At 38.4% G+C, this 20,119-nt stretch overlaps 1 protein-coding gene across 5 annotated transcripts in view; it reads left to right on the top strand.

Annotated features, from left to right (window-relative positions):
• Positions 1-11,322, top strand: part of fbxo8 (F-box protein 8) — a 73,072-nt gene extending 61,750 nt beyond the window's left edge. For all 5 annotated transcript variants that reach the window (XM_073048013.1, XM_073048012.1, XM_073048014.1 and 2 more), the window contains exons 4-6: positions 1,152-1,270; positions 4,296-4,492; positions 9,417-11,322. In XM_073048013.1, coding sequence (XP_072904114.1) covers positions 1,152-1,270; positions 4,296-4,492; positions 9,417-9,604 — 504 coding nt within the window. In that variant the 3' untranslated portion in view covers positions 9,605-11,322. The remainder of the gene's footprint in view (positions 1-1,151; positions 1,271-4,295; positions 4,493-9,416) is intronic.
• Positions 11,323-20,119: the final 8,797 nt, after the last annotated feature.

Here is a 20,119-nt window from a genome sequence, read left to right as displayed (position 1 = left end):
CAAACATTAGAGGTGAAAAGGGACTTGGGAGTCTTCGTGCAAGACTCCCAGAAGGTTAATTCACAGGGTGCATCTGTGGTAAAGAAGGCAAATGCAATGCTGGCGTTTACTTCAAGGGAAATAGAATATAAACACAAAGAAAAAAGCTTTATAAGGCACTGGACAGGCCACACTTGAAGTATTGTCAATAGTTCTGAGCCCCTTGTCTCAGGAAGGATGTATTGTCATTTGGAGAGAGTCCAGAGGAGGTTTGAGGATGATTCCAGGAATGAAGGAGTTAATATTTAAGGAGCATCTGGCAGCTTTGAATCTGTACTTATTGGGATTTAGAAGAATTTGTGGGGATCTCACTTTTTTTCCTGTGTTTTTACATAGTTCAGTGTAATTTTTGTACTGTTTTCATGTAGCACCATGGTCCTGAAAAATGTCTCGTTTTTACTGTGTACTGTACCAGCAATTATGGTCGAAATGACAATAAAAATGTGACTTGTGAAACCTACTGAATGCTGAAGGGACTAGATAAGGTCGATGTGGAGAGAATGTTTTGTCTGGTGGGGGTATCCGGAACTAGAGGGCACAGCCTCAAAACTGAGGGGCAACCTTTAAGAACAGAAGTGAGGAGGAATTCTTTTTAGCCAAAGAGCAGTGAATCTGTGGAATGCTGTGCGACAGACTGCAGTTGAGGCCAAGTCCATGGGTATTTTTAAAGCAGAAGTTGATAGATTCCTGATTGGTCAGACAATCAAGAGATTTGGTGAGAGGGCAGGTGTACGGGATCTGGGATCTACCATGATGAAATGGTGGAGCAGACTCAGTAGGCTTGATGGCCTGATTCTACACCTATGTCTTGTCATCTTTCAGCCTATGTTATGGTAGTAAATGATTCCTCTTGGGGATCGCTGAAAGGTGAACGTCTACGCTACAAACTTCTATTAATGTTGCCATGTCTGCTGATGAAGAGTCTTTGTTCTGTGCTTCAAAAGTCATGAGTGTACAAATTTGCAGCAACCACCTAAAGCCCAACGCTTTTAAGTTGTGACTGCTTCAGGAAGACCATTTTCACTGCTATATTGAAATACCTATTGATTTTATCTTTGGTTTTGTTTTAAGTTTTATGTTTAAATGCATATTACAGACTGTTTCCTTTACAGGGTATAGGTTACATTTTTCGTAAAGGAATACTGGACAATGTCCCAAAGGAAATTGCAAAGTTTATTTTCTACACAAGAACACTAAATTGGAAGAAGCTTCGAATTTATTTAGATGACAGGTAAAGTCCTTGTACACATGAATTCTGATTCCCTTAGTGGGCAGTGTTTGTAGGAAAACAGCCGTATTTTGACCAGACCCAGATTGATCTGTGTTCAGTTCTTTTCTTCCACCAATGTGGTTGATTGTTAATAGGTCCTTGAAGTAGACATTTAGTATGTTGGTGGTATCAATCTACTGTGCTGTAGCTCAAGAAAGTGTTGAATACATGGAATGAGCAAGAAATCGCTCTGGGTGGGCAAAAGAGCTGGAAGAGTACCATGGTCAGCATGGACTGGTTGGGTCAAAGGTTGATTGGATCTTGTTGTGTTGCACTGTGACTATCACTCTATGACTAAGAAGCTAGCCCATCACCATAATCTTAGAATGTCTGGTAACCAGCAATAAGTATTACTACCCATGATTAAATTATAAAACTGAATACCGAAGCTATTTGCTGGTATTGGGACAATTTTAGACACTTTTTTTTCTTTTGTAAGAACTGGTTAGGCGGGGATATTAACAAATTTGATAACCTGTGTATTTAAAAACAAAAGGGGAGGGGAGGAAGAGAGAGCGGGGGTGGGGAGAGAGAGAACTCCCACACACAATATCAAGGAGCACTGACGTCCATTGTGAGTTTGGATGTTGCATTGGATGCGTTGTAGTAATCCTAAAAGACAGAATTATCATAATTTTGAGTACCTCCAGATGTAAACTGTAAATTTGTTTTTGAAGTAGATTTCTTCATCGCTACAGTGTCTTTCAAACATTTCCATACACTTTAGAGAGCATTGCCCAAGAAAGAATGTTTTATTTATTCTTTGAAAAGCACTGTAAATGAACATTGATAATTAATCTTCAAAAACTTTTTTTTTAAAAAGAGGTTGCCCGGATAGATGTATTTTTTTCCCAATTGACTATTGGTAATGTATGGGGTTTGAGAAAGTGTAATTTTCTTGAACAATTTTTTAAGGATGTTTTTCATCTGAATATAATTCAGACAGTAAACATTAAAAAGAAAATCACAAATATTGATGTTTTTGATTTCCTTTGCTATATCAACAGGTGATGTTACCTGCCTTTTTTATTTCCATGAATAACTATTTAGTTACCTCTACATTGCTTATTTCAACTCTCCAAGTTTATATCTTGGATGTATGAAATCTGATTTATTTTCTCATACAAGTGGCATTATTTTTCTATAAGTCTTGCCATTGAACAGGAATTAGATTAGGGGTTTTGCAGGCCTAACTATGAGCTTGACTCGATACCAGTGTGATATGCATATTCTACAAGTGTTTCATTGCACACTAATATATACAGCCTGCAAGGGATGTTGAATACCAATGGGAATCTCAAATCCTGGTTGATTTTCAGTCTGGCACATTGAGGCAATTGTTGCTGTCTCAACGTCAAGGGTTGAACCTGGAATCTTCCTGTTCTGTGTGGCTCTAGCCCACTGGGTAAATTTGTTGAGAGTCTGGGCATGTTTAGATAACCTTTCCATCTTTTGGATGTAAAACAGACTCTGCAAAATGACTAGTTTCTAGTTTTCTTTTTGGTTGCAGAACACATTCTGTTTTGCTGAAATGCTAATTAGGGTAATAAAGGTATTTTAGCTAGATTGAGAAGCAATAGGGCCCAGGAGGGAAAACAGTAAGCTTAAGGGCCAATTTTTAAATTTTTAAATTAGTATTTATTAACTTGAAGCTATTTGCCATCATTGAGTATCGGTTCCACCCACAATTTCTATAGCTTTACTCATTCAAATCATTACAGTCACTTTGACCTTTTGAATGCTTTCCCCAACACTTCCCCCAGCCCAAACCCACGCTGAGATCCATTCTTCTTGTGGATGTTCTTTCTCAGTTGCAGTTCACCTAAACCTAAATGAACTGTTTTCACTACACTGAAATAACTTGCCAGTACTTGGCACCAAGCTTAAAGAAAGAAGCCCATAAAGATTTAATGAACTTGAGAATATGATAGATGACAGCAGGAGTTCACTGTTCAATCTTTTGTGAGTACCCTACTAATTAATATGATCAGGCCTGACCTTTTACCTTGATGCACTTTCCTACACAAATGCCATTCCTTTTGTTTCTCTTAATATCCAAATATTTACTGATTTCTATCTTGAGTGTAGTTTCTGACTGAGCTTTCACAACTCTTTTTCAAAACTTTATACTTTTCCATAGGTAAGGAAACTTGTTCTTTTTTTTCAGTCTTGAATGGCCGGCACCTTTGAGCTGGTGATCCTCATGAATCTGAAATCTCCCACATGAGTGAAACATCATTCCTGTATATGCGCACTCTGGCCCCATGAGAGTTCTGCTAATCAACCCTCCTAGTCAAACAAGCCCCTGTTCCCATTGCTGTCTACCCATCCCAAGAATCAAACCAGTGGAACCTTGTGAAATTTTATCAAATGCCTTTTAGTTACAGTGAGGTGCCTTTACTCTTGTAAAGAAATCCTCTTGCAGTAAAGACCAAATTACAATTTGCCATCCTGTTTGTAATTCTTGGTGATATGCTCCAGAGCACCCAAGACCCCCTAACACCAGAGGGACATCCACACTCCTGAATTCCCATTGTTTCAAAACCAGCCGATTGTCATTAGCGTTATGCTATGGAGGAAAGAGAGCAGTTTTTATTTAACTTCTAACATATTTTATGGAACTCAGATTTAAAGAGTATATTATACTCATGGGATTAAGATAGAAACTGAAATGTAAATAAACTTAAAAAAATAATGATGGCATAATAGTCTCTGGGGTTGCGATTTACCTTTAGTTCCCTGTTTGAGTCATTACTTCAGCATTAATTCTGCATGTGCTTAAGATCTTTCTTCTCCTTCAACTCTCATTGCCTCTTTACTTCCTCTTACATTTTTCACTAAACCTAATTTTCTAGATCAGACCGTATGCTTTCTAGTGATTGTCTGAGCTGAGGGGAATAAATATAATGCATAATTTACTTTTATGACCTACAATGACAGGTTGTTATTTATACACTCTTATTGTTACAAACGTTTTGTTCTTTAGGAGAGATGTGCTAGATGAGCTTGTGACACTGCACAATTTCAGCAACCAATTCCTACCTAATGCACTTCGAGAGTTCTTTCGGCGCATTCACGCTCCCGAAGAGCGGGGAGAGTACCTGGAGACGCTAATCACCAAATTCTCACAGCGATTCTGTGCTTGTAACCCGGCTGTGACTAGAGATCTTGGCCTGAGTCCAGGTAGTAATCCTTTTTTGACCTTTTTGAAATTATCTTAGCCTGTAGAGCTGCATTAGACTTTCCAAAGGCCAGAGCCAAAGAATTTCACTTGAATTCCTGCAGAGATTGTATAAACATGATCTCTTCATATGTTGCAGCTCCCGAGTGTTTTTGAAATTTGGCCTGGCAATTCGTTAATGAAAGAAAAGAATACCCAAGAGTACTGGATGCAGTTGACATTTTGCAATCTCAGAAACAGGAAAAGTTTTAACATATTAAACTTTGCCTTTTGCATTATACTCAGTTTCACTGATGGGTATTTTTCCAGAGCAAAGTTAGAAGTGACTTGAGCTTTTTGGCAATTTGATCAATATACACTGAAGTATTTCCAAGCAATAAGTAACTTATGATATTTTGTAGTGCGTCCTTAATTTTATTTATTTAAGGATACAGCACAGACAGGCCCTTCTGGGTCAACGAGCCTCATTGCTAACCCTAGCCTAATCGTAGGACAATTTACAATGCCCAATTAACCTACTAACTGGTACATCATTGCACTGTGGGAGGGAACCGGAGCACCAGTAGGAAACCCACACAGTTCACGGGAGGAACGTACAAGCTTACTTTCAGAGTACGTGGAATTGATTTTTGAACTTTGCCCTGAGCTGTACTAGCATCGTGCTAACAGCTATGCTATGTTGTCTGCACAATTTGTATATTGAACACAGATCTTACTATATAACGACAGAGCACAAACATTGTAATGTGATCCTCACTGTGCAATTACACTACTAACCAATCAGATCTTGGTGTCTAAATGTCACTGCGTTCCACACGGTACGACTGAAGGTAGTTTTGCATGAATGTTGTGGTTGGAACTTTCACAGCTGAGGAGGACACATCACTGGTGATAAATATGAAAGTTTTGTCAGTGAAAGTGATGGAGGTTCAGGAGGTAGGGACTAAAGCGTCTGCTTTATTTTGGACACAACATTCAAAAGATCCTGGAAAAATGTAGAGTACTGTTGAATGCATTGAGCTTGTCATGTTACTTGTTTGTTCTGGGACAGTGTTACCATTTCTACGGTAATTCTTTTTAAATATAGCGATACAGCGCAGAACTGGTCCTTCTGGCCCAACAAGCCAAGCTGCTCAGCAACCCACTTATTTAACTCTCGCCTAATCACAGATCAATTTACAATGACCAATGAACCTACCAACTGACACATCTTTGGATTGTGAGAAGAAACTCATGTAGTCATGGGCAGAATATACAAACTTCTTACAGAGGATGCTGGAATTGAACTCCAAACTCCGACACCCCAAGCTGTAATAACTTTGTGCTAATTGCTGTGCTACCATGGTATCCCCACAGTAATGTCCAACAAGAAATCCTTTGCATCAGGTGCAGTTCTGGAAGTTCAAAGTAAAATTATTATCAAAGAACATGTGTCACCATATGCTACCCTGAGATTCATTTTCTTGTGGGTATTCACAGTAGCTACAAAGAAGCACAATAGAATCAACAGAAAACTGCATACAAAGACTGACAAAAAAAGTGCAAAAGACAATCTGCAAATATTTATTATTATGTTTTATAATACTGAGAACATGAGGTGTTGAGTCCTTGAAAATGAGTCTATAGGTTGTGGAATAAATTCAGAGTTGAGGTGAGTGAAATTATCCATGCTGGTTCAGGAGACTGATGGTTGAAGAGTAATAACTGTTCCTTAAGTTAGTGGTGTGGGACGTAAGGCTCCTTTTCCTCCTACCCAATGGCAGCAGCAAGAAGAGAGCATGGCCCGGATGGTGAGGGTCTTTAATAATGGAAGCTGCTTGTTTGTGGTAGTGCTCCTTATAGGTGTGCTCAATGGTGGGGATGGATTTTTCTGTGATGGTCAGTGCAATATCCAAGATATTAAATCACAATACTGTATGACCTGTCAGGTAACTAAACTAACTCAAAAGTAACCTTGTCAAATAATTACAAAGCTAGTAAGATAGTTGGGCTTTGGGGGAAAAAATAGTGCTTAGATCTATAATATCTGGTAACTAAATAATTTAATTCAAAGCAAGTTTGATAAATGGATGTTTGGTTTCTGCCTTGAGCCATATTGAAAGGTTTTCCTGTTGTCATAAGGTTTTCTACTACCATGTAAAGTATCAATACTATTATAGACCATTCGATCTGAGTGGATAATTAGCTGCCTTAAATTATTCATAAAAGTGGTATCGAACATAGAGCACGACAGCGCAGTGCATGCCCTTTGGCACACCATGTTGTGCCGACCTTTTAACCTACTCCAAGATCGATCTAACCTTTCCCTCCTACATAGCACTCCATTTTTCTAACATCCATAAGGGTGTCTTCCTAGATAAGTTGCTTTGAATTCTATTCAATATCTCCTGAATCTCAACACTCAGCCAAGCATCACTCTGCCCCAGTGGTTGCGGTTTCCAAACACTGCAACAAAATGGAATAAAGCCAGAATCCCTGATGTGTGTTACGGATTGTGTCCCACAATAAAATTAATTTCTTAATGGCATAAATGTTGCCTGCCAGTTGTCAGTCCAGGATGTTTTCCAGAGTCTTGCTGTTGGCTGACATGAGCTGTTTCTTATCAAAAATGTTAATGAATGGAGCTACACACCGAACTTGTCAGCAAACTGTTCTATTTTTAGTCTATGACGGCAGGAAGATCATCAATGAAGCATCAGAAGATATCTGATCTGACAGCACAGAGCTGATGACCTGCTTCAATGTTCTGGGATTGTAACAATTGATCCATTAGAACCTTTGCTCTCTTCCTGTGCACCCCCCCCCCCCCCCCCCCCCCGCCCCAGGAGGTTATTCCCTTTCAGCTTTCATTTCAATTAAATGTTGCATTGATAATAGGAATGGTTGCCCTCATTTTTCATCCGATATTCAGCTCTTGCATCCATAACTCAGAACTGAACATTACTGAAGGATTAAGTGATTGTAAGCTGCTTCATCTTGCCCTTCTGGCTTATGCCAGCATTTCAGACCATTTATGATATTACCTTGGGCCTGCTTTTGAGATCCTGTTCCATGCATTTAACATGCAAGTGAAAAGTTTAGGTCATGGATACTTGGATTTTTGAAGTATCTTCCTCTGTTCTTAATGACTTCACAAAATGTATTACTCTCTAAGTTTGTAGGCAGAGCTATGCACTATGCATTTAAGGACAAGCATTCCTTTAGTAGCCAGGCCAGAGTCTAGAATTCCCACTTCAAGTCTTTTTATATACCTACTTTCCCTTTTAAAAAGCAACTTAAGTCTCAGTAGAGTTTTAGACTACTGATTTGCTCTTGGCTCCTAATATATCCTTGCCTAGCTTGAAGTTGTTATTTATTAGTAAGATTCCTGGGAACACATTGCATGTCCTGCAGTATTAAAGGTGGTGCATAAACGCAGCTGACACTTAAATAACATCAATCCAAAACATACTTGCTGTGAATTATAATTTTATTGTAGCTTATCTAAACTTGTTGAAGAGAGATTTTCCAAATCCTAGAAGATTAATAGTTTTTGGATTTGATGGCCAGAATGTATTGGCCATATCCAAGCACTTATTCTTTAACGATGCAAATTATGGCCTGGTCAAAATTTTGCCAGCTTCTCTTTAAAATCGTGCATTAAGTTGGTATTTCCCTGTAATGCCCCACTATAGGAAGGATGTTGAGGCTTTTGAGATGTTGCAGAAGATGCTGCCAGGTTTAGCGAGGCTGGATAAACTTGGTTTTTTTTTTTATATGCGGGTGTGTCTGAGGCTGTGGGGAGATCTGATGGAGGTTTACAAGATTATGAGAGGCATTGATAGAGTGGACAGAATTTCTGGTTCCCAGGGCTGAAGTATCTAATATCAGACAGCATGTATTGAAGGTGTGAGGGCGTAGGTTCAAGAGAGATGTGAAGGGTAAGTTTCTTTTTGCTCATGGTCGTGGTTGCCTGGAATGGATTGCCTGGTATGGTGGTAGAGGCATTAGAGGTTTTTAAGAGACATTTGGATAGGCATGTGGATGTAAGGAAGATGGAGAGATATGGACATGGTGTAGGTAGGAGGGATTAGTGCTTGTGTGTTTTTGATTTGCTTTTTAGCTGGTTCAGCACAACATTGTGGGCTGAATAGCCTGTTTCTGCCCTATGAAGGGAGTGCATATCTAACAGCTTGACAATGTGTTACTCAAGCAAAAGTTTTTTTATTGCGTTCTATGGGAAGCTAAAGTTGCTTTTAAGATAATAAGATAAAGAGAGGACTTTGATCTCATTATTGTCCATTACCACAGTAAACAGGACATTCTTGTCTTGGGAGTGTAGTTTTAGTAGATTTGATTCCTGAGATGAAGAGGTTAATGTGATGGGAAGAGAATGAGTAAGATTAACCCAAATTTAAAGGAATTTTTAAGAGCTGATTTCATTGAGACATGCATGATTCTAAAAATAATTGGCTGAGTAGATGACATGAAATTACTCCACCTTAGTGATGCATCTTGGATCAGAAGGCACAGTCTGAGATTGTAAAATTGGTCGTTATTCAGAGATTAGTCATTTTGTTATGTGGAGAGTTATAAATTGAAGGAATTCCTGCATCCCTAGTGGGTTATAAGTTAGATCATTGAGTGTATTTAAGATAGAGATTAAGAATTTTGTCCATTGAAGAAAATTACAATATGCAGATGTACTGGAATAATGGATAAGATACAAGGCCAATCATATTATTGAGCAGATGTATGAGCTCCTGTGGTCTACCCCTACTTGTGTTTCCAAATAAACCTGATGATTAAGCAGAAAGGCATTCTAGATGAAGGAAAATATTTATGAAAATCATCTGATATGGCACACTTCTACAGAATGTCAGTCAAATCAGATACTGTATTGGCACTCATGTTAATGCAAGTTTTTTTTGTGTCTTTTTGTTGTAGATGCTGTTTATGTACTTTGCTATTCCCTGATCCTGCTTTCCATCGATTTGAATAGTCCACACGTGAAGAACAAGATGTCCAAGCGGGAATTTATCCGGAATACAAGACGTGCTGCCCACAATATTAGTGAGGATTTTGTGGGCCATCTATATGACAATATTTACCTAGTTGGTCACGTGGCTGCCTAAAAAAAAAAACTACCATTTACAACTTTACCAGAACATTTAAACTTAAAGCTATAAAATTGCACAGTGAAGTACGTTGACCTTTTTAAATGAGAGCTATTTAAGAGCTGGTCCTTATAATCTTTTGTGTACAATCAGATCTTTTCTGTTTCCATCTTGCCATTGTTAGCACTTTAGTAACTGAATCCCTGTTTATATTTTATATTGTTTAGTTATCATAAGTTGCACATAGTTGTGCCAATGGTCTGATGCAGCAATTCGGGAAATGGATTAATTCAAAACTGACATAGTAGTGCAAGGGCTACAATAGGACTGGATGTTGGTAATAGGGTTAACAAATTAAGTGGGGCAATGAGCCCCCTAACTTTTCTTCCTTTTTTTAAAATGTGTGTGATGTGTGTAAATATTGCAGAATAAGAGAGATTTATAATCATATGATTATTTTGTAAGATATTTTACTGAAAAGAATTTTCTGTGTGTGAAGGGGTTTGTATTTTTTCTCTTTTGTCTTTCATTCCATAGAAGTGACATAAAATATAGCACATAGTTATGTGATCTTTAGCATTTGATGTGATTACTTCATCAATTAATGCTGGAAGTAGCAGTTTGGGCAGCACCTGTAGTTGGAGAAACAAGGATAATACGACAGGTTAAAGATCTGTCACCAAGATTTTATAATGTGGGTTGTCCAAATTTTACAACAAAGATCTATTTTCATAGTTGGTATCACTCATGAAAGAATATTATGAAATTCAGTCAAGATGTGTATGTTGCTATGAAGGTTGTATGAAGATTAAACTCTGGATGAGTTTGTTCTATTTAAAACAAAGCAATAGCTTTGCTTTCAATTTATTTCTATTTTCATAGGAAGTTGTCTTAGAATATGTGGTGTATGAGGAAATAGAAAAAAATAAATATTAACAATAGCAGGAGAGTTCTGCAAATGCTGTAAATCCAGAGAACACACACAAAATGCTGGAGGAACTCAGCAGGTCAGGCAGCATCTATGGAAAGGAATAAAGAATCGACATCTTGGGCTGAGAACAGAGTCATGATGAACAATCTCGCCCTGAAACATCGACTTTTTATTCCTTTCCATAGATGCTGCCTGACCTGCTGAATTCCTCCAGCATTTTTTTGTGTTACTCTAAATACTACCAACCTTGTGTTGTAGTATTTAAACTAATTGTTTAAGTTTTTTTTCTTGTTGGGGTGAGATGAAGGATTGGGGAGGAGAGAACAAATGTGCTTGTTTTTGAAATGAAATGTTCCTGCAGTCCCTCCAGTTTTAATACACCATTGCCATAAATGGTTCATTCAACATTTGGCGTTTGGTTGGCTATTCTCAGATGTGCCAGTGTTGACATTAAATTTGTCCTTGGCCTTAAATTAGCATGGGGAAAATTTGGACAGTGTTTTCAAAGTTCAAAGTACATTTATTATCAACTTATGTATACGTTATACTACCTTGAGATTCTTCTATACAAACTTGAGATTCATGTCCTTGCAGGCAGCCACAATACAAACCCAAAAGAACCCATTTAAAAAAAACACTTGCACTTAAATTTTGTCTGAGGGCTGAGTTAGAATTGGAATTGTGTTGTTTGTTGTCAAATCTTGCACTAAAGTTAACAAATGAATAGCTAAGCTACCTGGAGGGCATTGTGACATGGAATTATTATGAGAAGGGAGATTAAGAAATAAAAAAATGTTTTTGAAAACTCTTGGACTTTTGTTTTCAAAAATCGTGTTTTATCATTTGAAGGTGCAGCAGGGTAATAGTTGTTACTACTTTTATAAATGATTTAATATCTCCCATTAACAATTAGAAATCAGGACAATCTATTCATATGAAGGAAGAAGATGAAAAAAAAAACAACTTGGGATTCCCAAGTAATGTGCATCAGAAATTTCATCTGGAGATTTTAGTTGCTTCTCAAGATGCTGCAGTCTTTATTTTTGTAATGAACAATTACATTTTTTAAAAAAATATATTAAACTTGTCTACCCTTCAGTGTTTGGTACTTTAATAGAAGCATTCTCACCAAGACTTGGTACTATATGGGCTGTTGTCCTCTTTTGAAGAGCTTCAACTCAAAATCCTATTGCCCTCACAGATGCTGCCTGGCTCACTGAATTCCTCTCAAAGTTTGTTTTTTTTTCGCTCTGGATTTCAGCATCTGCAGTCTCTTGCATCTCCATGGCATTCCTGTTTTACACATGTTCCTTCATTTCCCCACTATATGCTTGTTTCAGAGTTTACCATGTTGGCTATAATATGGAGATTTCTTTAATTTTGCGATTGCAAAGGAAAAAGTTGAAGATAAACAGAAAATAAATGTTTTCCCAAATTTAAAATGACTTTTCAGTTCTTGAGAAACATTTACAAAGAACAAGAATATTTCAGTAAAAAATCTTAAATGTAAATTTATTTTGGTTTAATTGCAGGAGACGTTTGTTTTACACAAGAGTTAGATGTCACTGATTACGGACAACAACTTTCTGAAGATCTAAGCTTTTGGTGCAAAGTAAGGGGGGCTGGATTTCCTTAGGTTACTGTTGTTATTCATTTTGTTTATTGTTGAACAAGTGTGTTTTCAAAGATAATTCCTTGATGAATTTTGTACAATCCTATCATAAATTGGGTTGTTTATTAGAAACGCAGAGCTTGGACATGTCCATCAATTCCCATTTAGTTTGAACACAGAACTTAGTACAACACAGTACAGGCCTTCAGCCCACAAGGTTGTGCCACCCTTTTAACCTACTCCAGGATCAATCTAAACTCTTAGAAGTTATCAACAAACATAGTAATTATGTCATCTGTATGCTCGTCTAAATCATTAATGTATATTCAGATAATTGTTATTCATCGGGGTACATCAAAACATAAAATGAAATGCGCAATTTGTGTCAACAAACATTGTAACACAATGGTGTGCTGAGGGCAGTCTTCAAGTGAAGCCACATATCCTGGTGCCATTCCATCCTAGTAGTTGCATGAAACAGAACTGTTAGTAAATCATAATAGGTGCTCGCTATCGACAGATCTGCACTGGACCCAATGGTGATGAAGACAGCGCCCAATGTTGGAACAGTCTGGTACCTTGATTCTGTATTACCTTGGTTTCTCAAAATTACATTCTTCCACTCAGTCGTCAAAGTAATGTCTTTTGCAGAATATTTTTCCCAAGTATTTCTATTCTGGGACAGTCTGCTTCTCATTTTCTATCTTTTAAAAAACTTGGAGGACATTTCTAGGCTAGTAAACACAAGAAAGTCATATTTGTGTGGTTTTTTTTTTAAATAGTAAATGTGTTTCTGAGAATAGGTTTGCCAGATTACTGCCCCCGGCTCCATGCTATAATTTCAGCTCTCAAAAGGACTGGTTGTAATTAACTATAGAAAGGATTTGTCAGTTTTGATTTCACCTGATCAATAATATCAAAAGGAATTTATTATACAGTTCACTGTTCAGTTTGAAGCAAAAGAAAATACTCCTGGTGGATTTAAGTTCTTCCTTTTTATTTTGAAGTTTGATAGATGCCTGTGAATTAATTTTAAATTAAAGTGAAATGAACAACAGGTGGAGAGGCAACCTAAAGGTTTAGATGCTGCTCTGAAAGTTTAAAAATGGCACTTTTCCCACCCCACTTCATCCCCTCAAAATTTGGAACAGGACCTACATAATGTGGGACCCCGACTGCAAACTTTTAATTTTCTTGCTATATGCATGGTTCAGAGTCCAATAATATTGAGTACAATGTGGAGATTTTTTCTGACAAAACTTTACTCAGTATTTCATGTCTTCACTTTTAATTCATATGCAGGTAGCTGTTGTGTTCAGTTAAAATCATTTTAGTGAGATGTCTTAAGAGCTTATTTTAGCTTTTTAACTTGTTGAAATTTCTACATTGTATTGAGTGCGCATTATTTTAAAATTGTATGGTCATCCTTTAACAAACAATACTATTGAATTCTGATTCTCAGCAGCTTTATTGAAATGCCAGAAAGTACACCTTGTTGCAATATTTAATTATGCAGCAAATGTGTTGTTTCGTGCTCTTACTGAAAATGTAAGAAACAGTGGAAAATTTTGACTATGCAAGGAACAATGAATTTTCGGATGTTGTAGTGATTGATAGTGGCAAGAATTAATGCAAAAAAAAGTAAATATGAGTGCTAGGTTGCAATGATTTTTTTTTTAAAATCCCGCACTATGATTTTAACCAATATCTATCATTGGATGTTTCCTGATAAAGTTGCAGCAAATGGTGAGGTTGAGAGACATGGCAGATGATGTTCATTCAGCTAAGCCAACTTGTACAGAGTATTGAGAGGTGGTGCCTGATTGATAGGAGTGATGGGGAGAGGCATTATAAATAATCACATAGTGCTAAATTTTGATGGATTCAGTGGGATTCAGATTCTTGTGCATAGATATTGTAATTGGAAAGAGTTTGGGATCTTGGGCTTTATAGATGGTTATAAAGCCTGGTAGGATCACAACTCAAATATTATTAGGATCTGGTCATCAGTCTTTAGGAACTATGTGAAGGTCCTTGATTGGGTGTGGAAGAGATTCGCCAGAGATGCTCCAGAGATGAATGGTTTTAGTTTCAAAGTTACGATTTAGGAAGCTTGGGTTATTCTCCTTGGAGTAAAGGAGGTTGAGAAGTGTTTTAAAGAGTTTAAATAATATTGACAGAATAACAATTCCTAATGGTGCTGTTGTAAAGTGACTAAAGTCACCAGAGAGACATTGCAGTTAATGATATGCAAGTGTTTTATTCAACAAAACTGAGCAGAAGGGATCGTATTGAGGCACTCTTGGAGAAAGAGGCTTCCTGACCCAATATTACATGACATTTTTATATGTTAAAGATCAAAGGTAACAATGGGATGATTTTATAGTTAACATGTATCTACAATGCTTCCTTTGAATTACATATAGATTGCACACACCACCTTATTAACACCCACACTCCAGACACCTAAAATGAATGTTAATCAGCGTAGTGTGGTTTGCTATCAACTCTAGTCCACAGCACCAGGGAAACTGTTGCTCAGGGCTGCATTTTAAATTCAATCTACAATCCATATTCAGCTCTAAAGATTGGTTGCTGGTCAAGTTAATATTTCCTAATATACCCGAACTCCAGAATATGCCCTAACAGTGCATAGGGGCTGGAGTCATGAGTTTTTAAGTTTTAGGGGCTGCCTTTGAGTGTGGTGGAAACAGAGATGATCAATGATTCCAAAAGGAAGTTGGGCAGGCATATGAGAGAAACATACCGGGTATGTCATTGACTAGCATGAATTAATAGGCCAAATGGACTCATTCTGATGTAATGATACCACAACTAGATTTACTTGTGAATGTTTTCCAAAAGAATTCTAGTTGCTTTTGAACTTCCATTAAAGCTATGGGAGAGAATAGTTTGATAAAACATTCAAAAGATCTTGCCCAATGAATGCCATTAACAATGTTGGGTGGGGGTTTTATTCATTATATTGACCAGCATAATTGTGTGATCTTGCTCTTAACTAAAAGTGATCTATTATGATTAATCAATCACAGTGAAATGTTTTCTGTGTGCCACACAATACCCGTAATCCAGCTGATAACAGAAAGTCTGAGCTCTGTGAAATTCCACACAATGTGCAGAGGGTTGCATGTTGTTCAGGAACGAATGTAAGTTTTCACAATGTAAAGGTATTTCTTCCCACCATATAAGAAGCATAGTTAATGTCAGAACTGATAGTCATAGCCATCTAGTCCATTTAAACTGCTTACTCCCATTGACCTGCACTGGGACAGTAACCCTCCTTATCCCTACCATTTATATACCTATCCAGATGTCTCTTAAACATTAATCGAGCTCATATGCACCACTTATGCTGGCAGCTCGTTCCACACTTTCACAACCCTCTGAGTAAAGAGCCTGTCACACTTAACTTATCCATACCTCTCAATTTTGTATACCTCTATCAAATTTCCTCTAAATCTTCTATGTTACAAGAATTAAAGTCCTAACCTGTTCAATCTTTCTTTGTATCTCGGGTCTGCCAATCCTGGCAACATCCTTGTAAATTTTTCTCTACTCTTTCAACCTTATTACATCTTTCCTGTAGGTAGGTGACCAAAACTGCACACAATACTCCAAATTAGACCTCACTAACATCTTGTACAACTTCAATGTAACATCCCATCTCTTGTACTAAATAATTTGATTTATAAAGGCTAATGTGCTAAAACTTATCTTTATGACCTTAACTATCTGTGATGCTACTTCCAAAGAATTGTGGACTTGTATTCCCAGATTCCGTTGTTCTACAGCACTCCTTGGCCCCCTTCTGTTCAGTGTGTAAGACCTGCCCTGGTTGATCCTAATGAAATGTACCACCTTGCACTTGTCTGCATTAAACTTCATCTCCATTTTTCAGCCCATTTTTCCAACTGGTCCAGATCCTGCTGCAAGCTCTTATAGTCTCCTTACTGTCCACTACACCCCCAATCTTGGTCTCATCTACAAATTTGCTGATCCAGTTCACCACGTTATCATTGATGACAAACAACAACAGACTCAGCATCAATCCCTGCGGCACTCCCATTAGTCACAGGCCTCCAGTCAGAGAGTCAACTGTCTACTACCACACTCTGGCTCCTCCCACAAATGTCTAATCCAATTTACTTCCAAATCTTGAATACCGAGCGACTGAACTTTCTTGACTGGCCTCTATGCGGGACCTTATCAAGTGCCTTGCTAAAGTCTATCTACACAATATTCACTGCCTTGTCTTCATCAGCTTTCCTGGTAACTTACTCGAAAAACTCTATAAGATTGGTTAGGCACAAGCTACCACATTACAGAGCCATGTTGACTATACCTAATCAGTTCATGTCTAGCCAAATACTCTTGTATTCAGTCCCTAAGAATACCTTTAAATAACTTCCCTGTTCAGGCTCACCTGCCTATAATTTCCTGGTTTATTTTTAGAGCTTTTCCTAAAGAGCAGAACAGCATTAGCTATCCTCCAATCCTCTGATACCTTACCTGTCACTAAGGATGATTTAAATATCTCTGCTAGGGTCCCTACGATTTCTGCACTTGCTTCCTGTAGGGTGAGAGAGCGCACCTGATCAGGCCCTAGGGAGTTATCCACTCTCCCCCAATCTCTGTAGCATCCATGAAGTCAATGCTGCTTTGCCTCACTTCTGTAGATTCTTTAATCTCCTGATTAAATGCAGATCCAAAAATAAATCCTTTTTTTGATATTGGACCTCTAGAAAATGCTGGTGAGGTAATAATGGGGGACAAAGAAATGGCAGATGAACTGAAGTACCTTGCTCCACTCTTTACTGTGGAAGATGCTAGCTGAGTGAGTGTCAGGGAGCAGGAGTGAGTGCCGTTGCTATTAGGAAAATGTGCTTGGCAAGCTGAAAGGTCTTGAGGCAGATAAGTCACCTGAATCAAATGGACCGCATCCCACCTTCCTGAAAGAGGTTGCCGAAGAGATAAAGGATGCATTGGTCATGATCTTTCAAGAATCACTTGATTCTGACATGGTCCTGAAGTTTTCATTTTCTCTCAATTATTATGCATTGCATTGTACTGCTGCTGCAAAGTTAACAAATTTCACAACATATACTGGCGATATTAAACCTAATTCTGGCAAATGTCATTCCACTCTTTAAGAAGGGAGGAGGACAAAAGAGGAAATTATAGGCCTGTTATCTCAGTGGTTGGGAAAGTGTTGGAGTCCATTATAAAGGATGAGGTTTTAGGATACTTGGAGACTAATGATAAATTAAGTCAAAGCCGGCATGATTTCTGTAAAGGGAAATCTTGCCTGACAAATCTGTTAGAATTCTTCAAGGAAGTAACAAACGGTGGACAAAGGAGAGGCAGTGGATATCATTTACTTAGATTTTCAGAAGGCATTTGATACGGTGTCTCACATGAGGCTGCTTAACAAGGTAAAATCCTATGGTGTAACAGGAAAGATACTGGCATGGATAGAGGAATGGCTGACAGGCAGGAGGCAGTGAGTGGGAGTAAAGGGGGCCTTTTCAGGTTGGCTGCCAGTGACTAGTGGTGTTCCTCAGGGGCCAGTATTGGGACTGCTACTTTTCATATTGTCTGTCAATAATTTGGATAGTGGAATTGATGGCTTTGTGGAAAAGTTTGTAGATGATACAAGGATAGGTGGAGGGGTAGGTAGTGCTGAGGAAGCAATGCAATTGCAGCAGGACTTGGACAAATTAGAAGAATGGGCAAAAAAGTGGCAGATGGAATACAGTTTCGGGAAATGTATGATAATCCATTTTGGTAACAGGAACAATAGTGCAGACTATTATCTAAATGGGGAGAAAATTCAAACATCAGAGGGACTGAGGAGTCCTTAGGCAAGGCTCCCAGAAGGTTAATTCACAGGTTGTGTCTGTGATAAAGAAGGTAAATACAATGTTGGCATTTATTTCCAGGGGAATAGAATATAAAAATGGGGAATAATGCTGAAGCTTTATAAGACACTATCAGGCCACACTTGAAATATTGTCAGCAGTTTTTGGGTCCCATATCTCTGAAAGGATGTGTTGTCATTTGGAGAGAGTCCTGAGGAGGTTCACGAGGATTATTCTGGGAATGAAGGGGTTAACATATGAGGAGTGTCTGTTAGTTTTGGGCCTGTACTCACTGGAATTTAGAAGAATGCGTGGGGATCTCATTGAAACTTACCGAATGTTGAAAGGAGTTGATAGGGTGGATGTGGAGAGGATGTTTCCTGTGGTGGAGGTATCCAGAACTGGAGGACACTGTCTCAAAATTGAGGGGCAACCCTTTAGAACAGGAGTAAGGAGGAATTTTTTTTAAGGCAGAGAGTAGTGAATCTGTGGAATGCTCTGCCACAGACTGTGGTGGAGGCCAAGTCCGTGGGTGTATTTAAAGTGGAAGTTGATAGATTCCTGATTAGTTGGGGCATTAAGGGATATAGTGAGAGGGCAGGTATATGGGGTTGAATGGTATCTGGGATCAGTCATGATGAAAGGGCAGATCGGACTCGATGGGCTGAATGGACTAATTCTGCTCCTATGTCTTTTGGCTCCACACATGAATTACCATTCTGAAATTTCCGAGGACCTGCTTTGTCCTTTGCAATACTTTTGCTCTTACATATCTGTAGAATCCCTTGGGATTCTTCTTCACCTTGTCTTCTAGGGTAACTTCATGCCTTCTTTTTGCCCTCTTGATTTTTTTTCTTAAGTGTTAAAAACATAAAAAACCTACAGCAAAATGCAGAGCCTTCAGCCTACAACGCTGTGCCAAACGTACTTACTTTAGAAATTACCTACAGTAATCCATAGCCCTCTATTTTTCTAAGCTCTGTGTTAAAAGACCCTATTGTATCTGCCTCCACCACCTTTGCCAGCAGCCCATTCCGTGCACTCACCACTCTCTGTGTAAAAACAACAACAACTTACCACTGACATCTTCTCTGTACCTACTTCCAAGCACCTTAAAATTTTGCCCTCTTGTGTGAGCCGTTTCAGCCCTGGGAAAACTCTGACTTTCCACACCATTCTCTTGTGTTTCTTCTACTCCATAAGTATCTCATTTGTTCCTACCCACCTATAGCTGCTAGGCACTTCTTAATTAGGGCCTAAATACTTCTTGAAAACCAAGATCCCCTAAATCTGTGATCTTTACCTTTTATTCTGACGGGCAATACAAGCTTTGTACTCTCAAAATTTCAGTTTTTTTTGAAGACCTCCAACTTACCAAGTACACCTTTGCCAAAAAAACAGCCTGTCCCAATCCACACTTGCCAGATCCATTATGATGCCATCAAAATTGACCTTTCTCCAATTTAGAATTCCAACCCGCAAGCCAGACCTATCTTTTTACATAGTTACTTTGAAACTAATGATCACTAGGTGCAAAGTGTTCGCCAACACAATCTTCTGTGCAGTAGCAGTTCAAATATCACACCATCTCCGGCTAGGACTTCTATGTACTGATTAAGGAAACTTTCCTGAACACATTTAACCATCTATCTCATCTAATCCTTTTACTGTATGTCCAATACCATTCGAACCTGGATGAGTATGCTGCAGTTGTTACTGACTTCATTAAAACCTGTGTGGATGAGTGTGTGCCCACTAAGACTTACTGTACATTCCCAAACCAAAAATCGTGAATGAACCAGGAGGTGTGTCATCTGCTGAAGGCTAGATCTATGGCATTCAAGTCTGGCAACCCAGACCTGAACCAGAAAACCAAGTATGATTTGCAGAGGGCTATTTCAAGGGTGAAGACACAACTTTGAATGAGGTTGGAGGCAACATCGGATGTACGGCAACTCTAGTAGGGTCTGCAAGACATTACTTCCAACAAAGCGAAACCCAATAGCATAAATGGCAGCAATGCTTCACTACCAGATGAACTCAATGCCTTCTATGCCTGCTTTGAAAGGGAGAACACAACTACAGCTGTGATGACCCCTATGTTCTCTGTC

The sequence above is a fragment of the Hemitrygon akajei genome, chromosome 6, assembly GCF_048418815.1.
Source record: "Hemitrygon akajei chromosome 6, sHemAka1.3, whole genome shotgun sequence".
Taxonomy (NCBI): Eukaryota; Metazoa; Chordata; class Chondrichthyes; order Myliobatiformes; family Dasyatidae; genus Hemitrygon; species Hemitrygon akajei.
The sequence above is the reverse complement of the archived record's forward strand: the minus strand, read 5'-3'. Positions and strand labels throughout refer to the sequence as shown.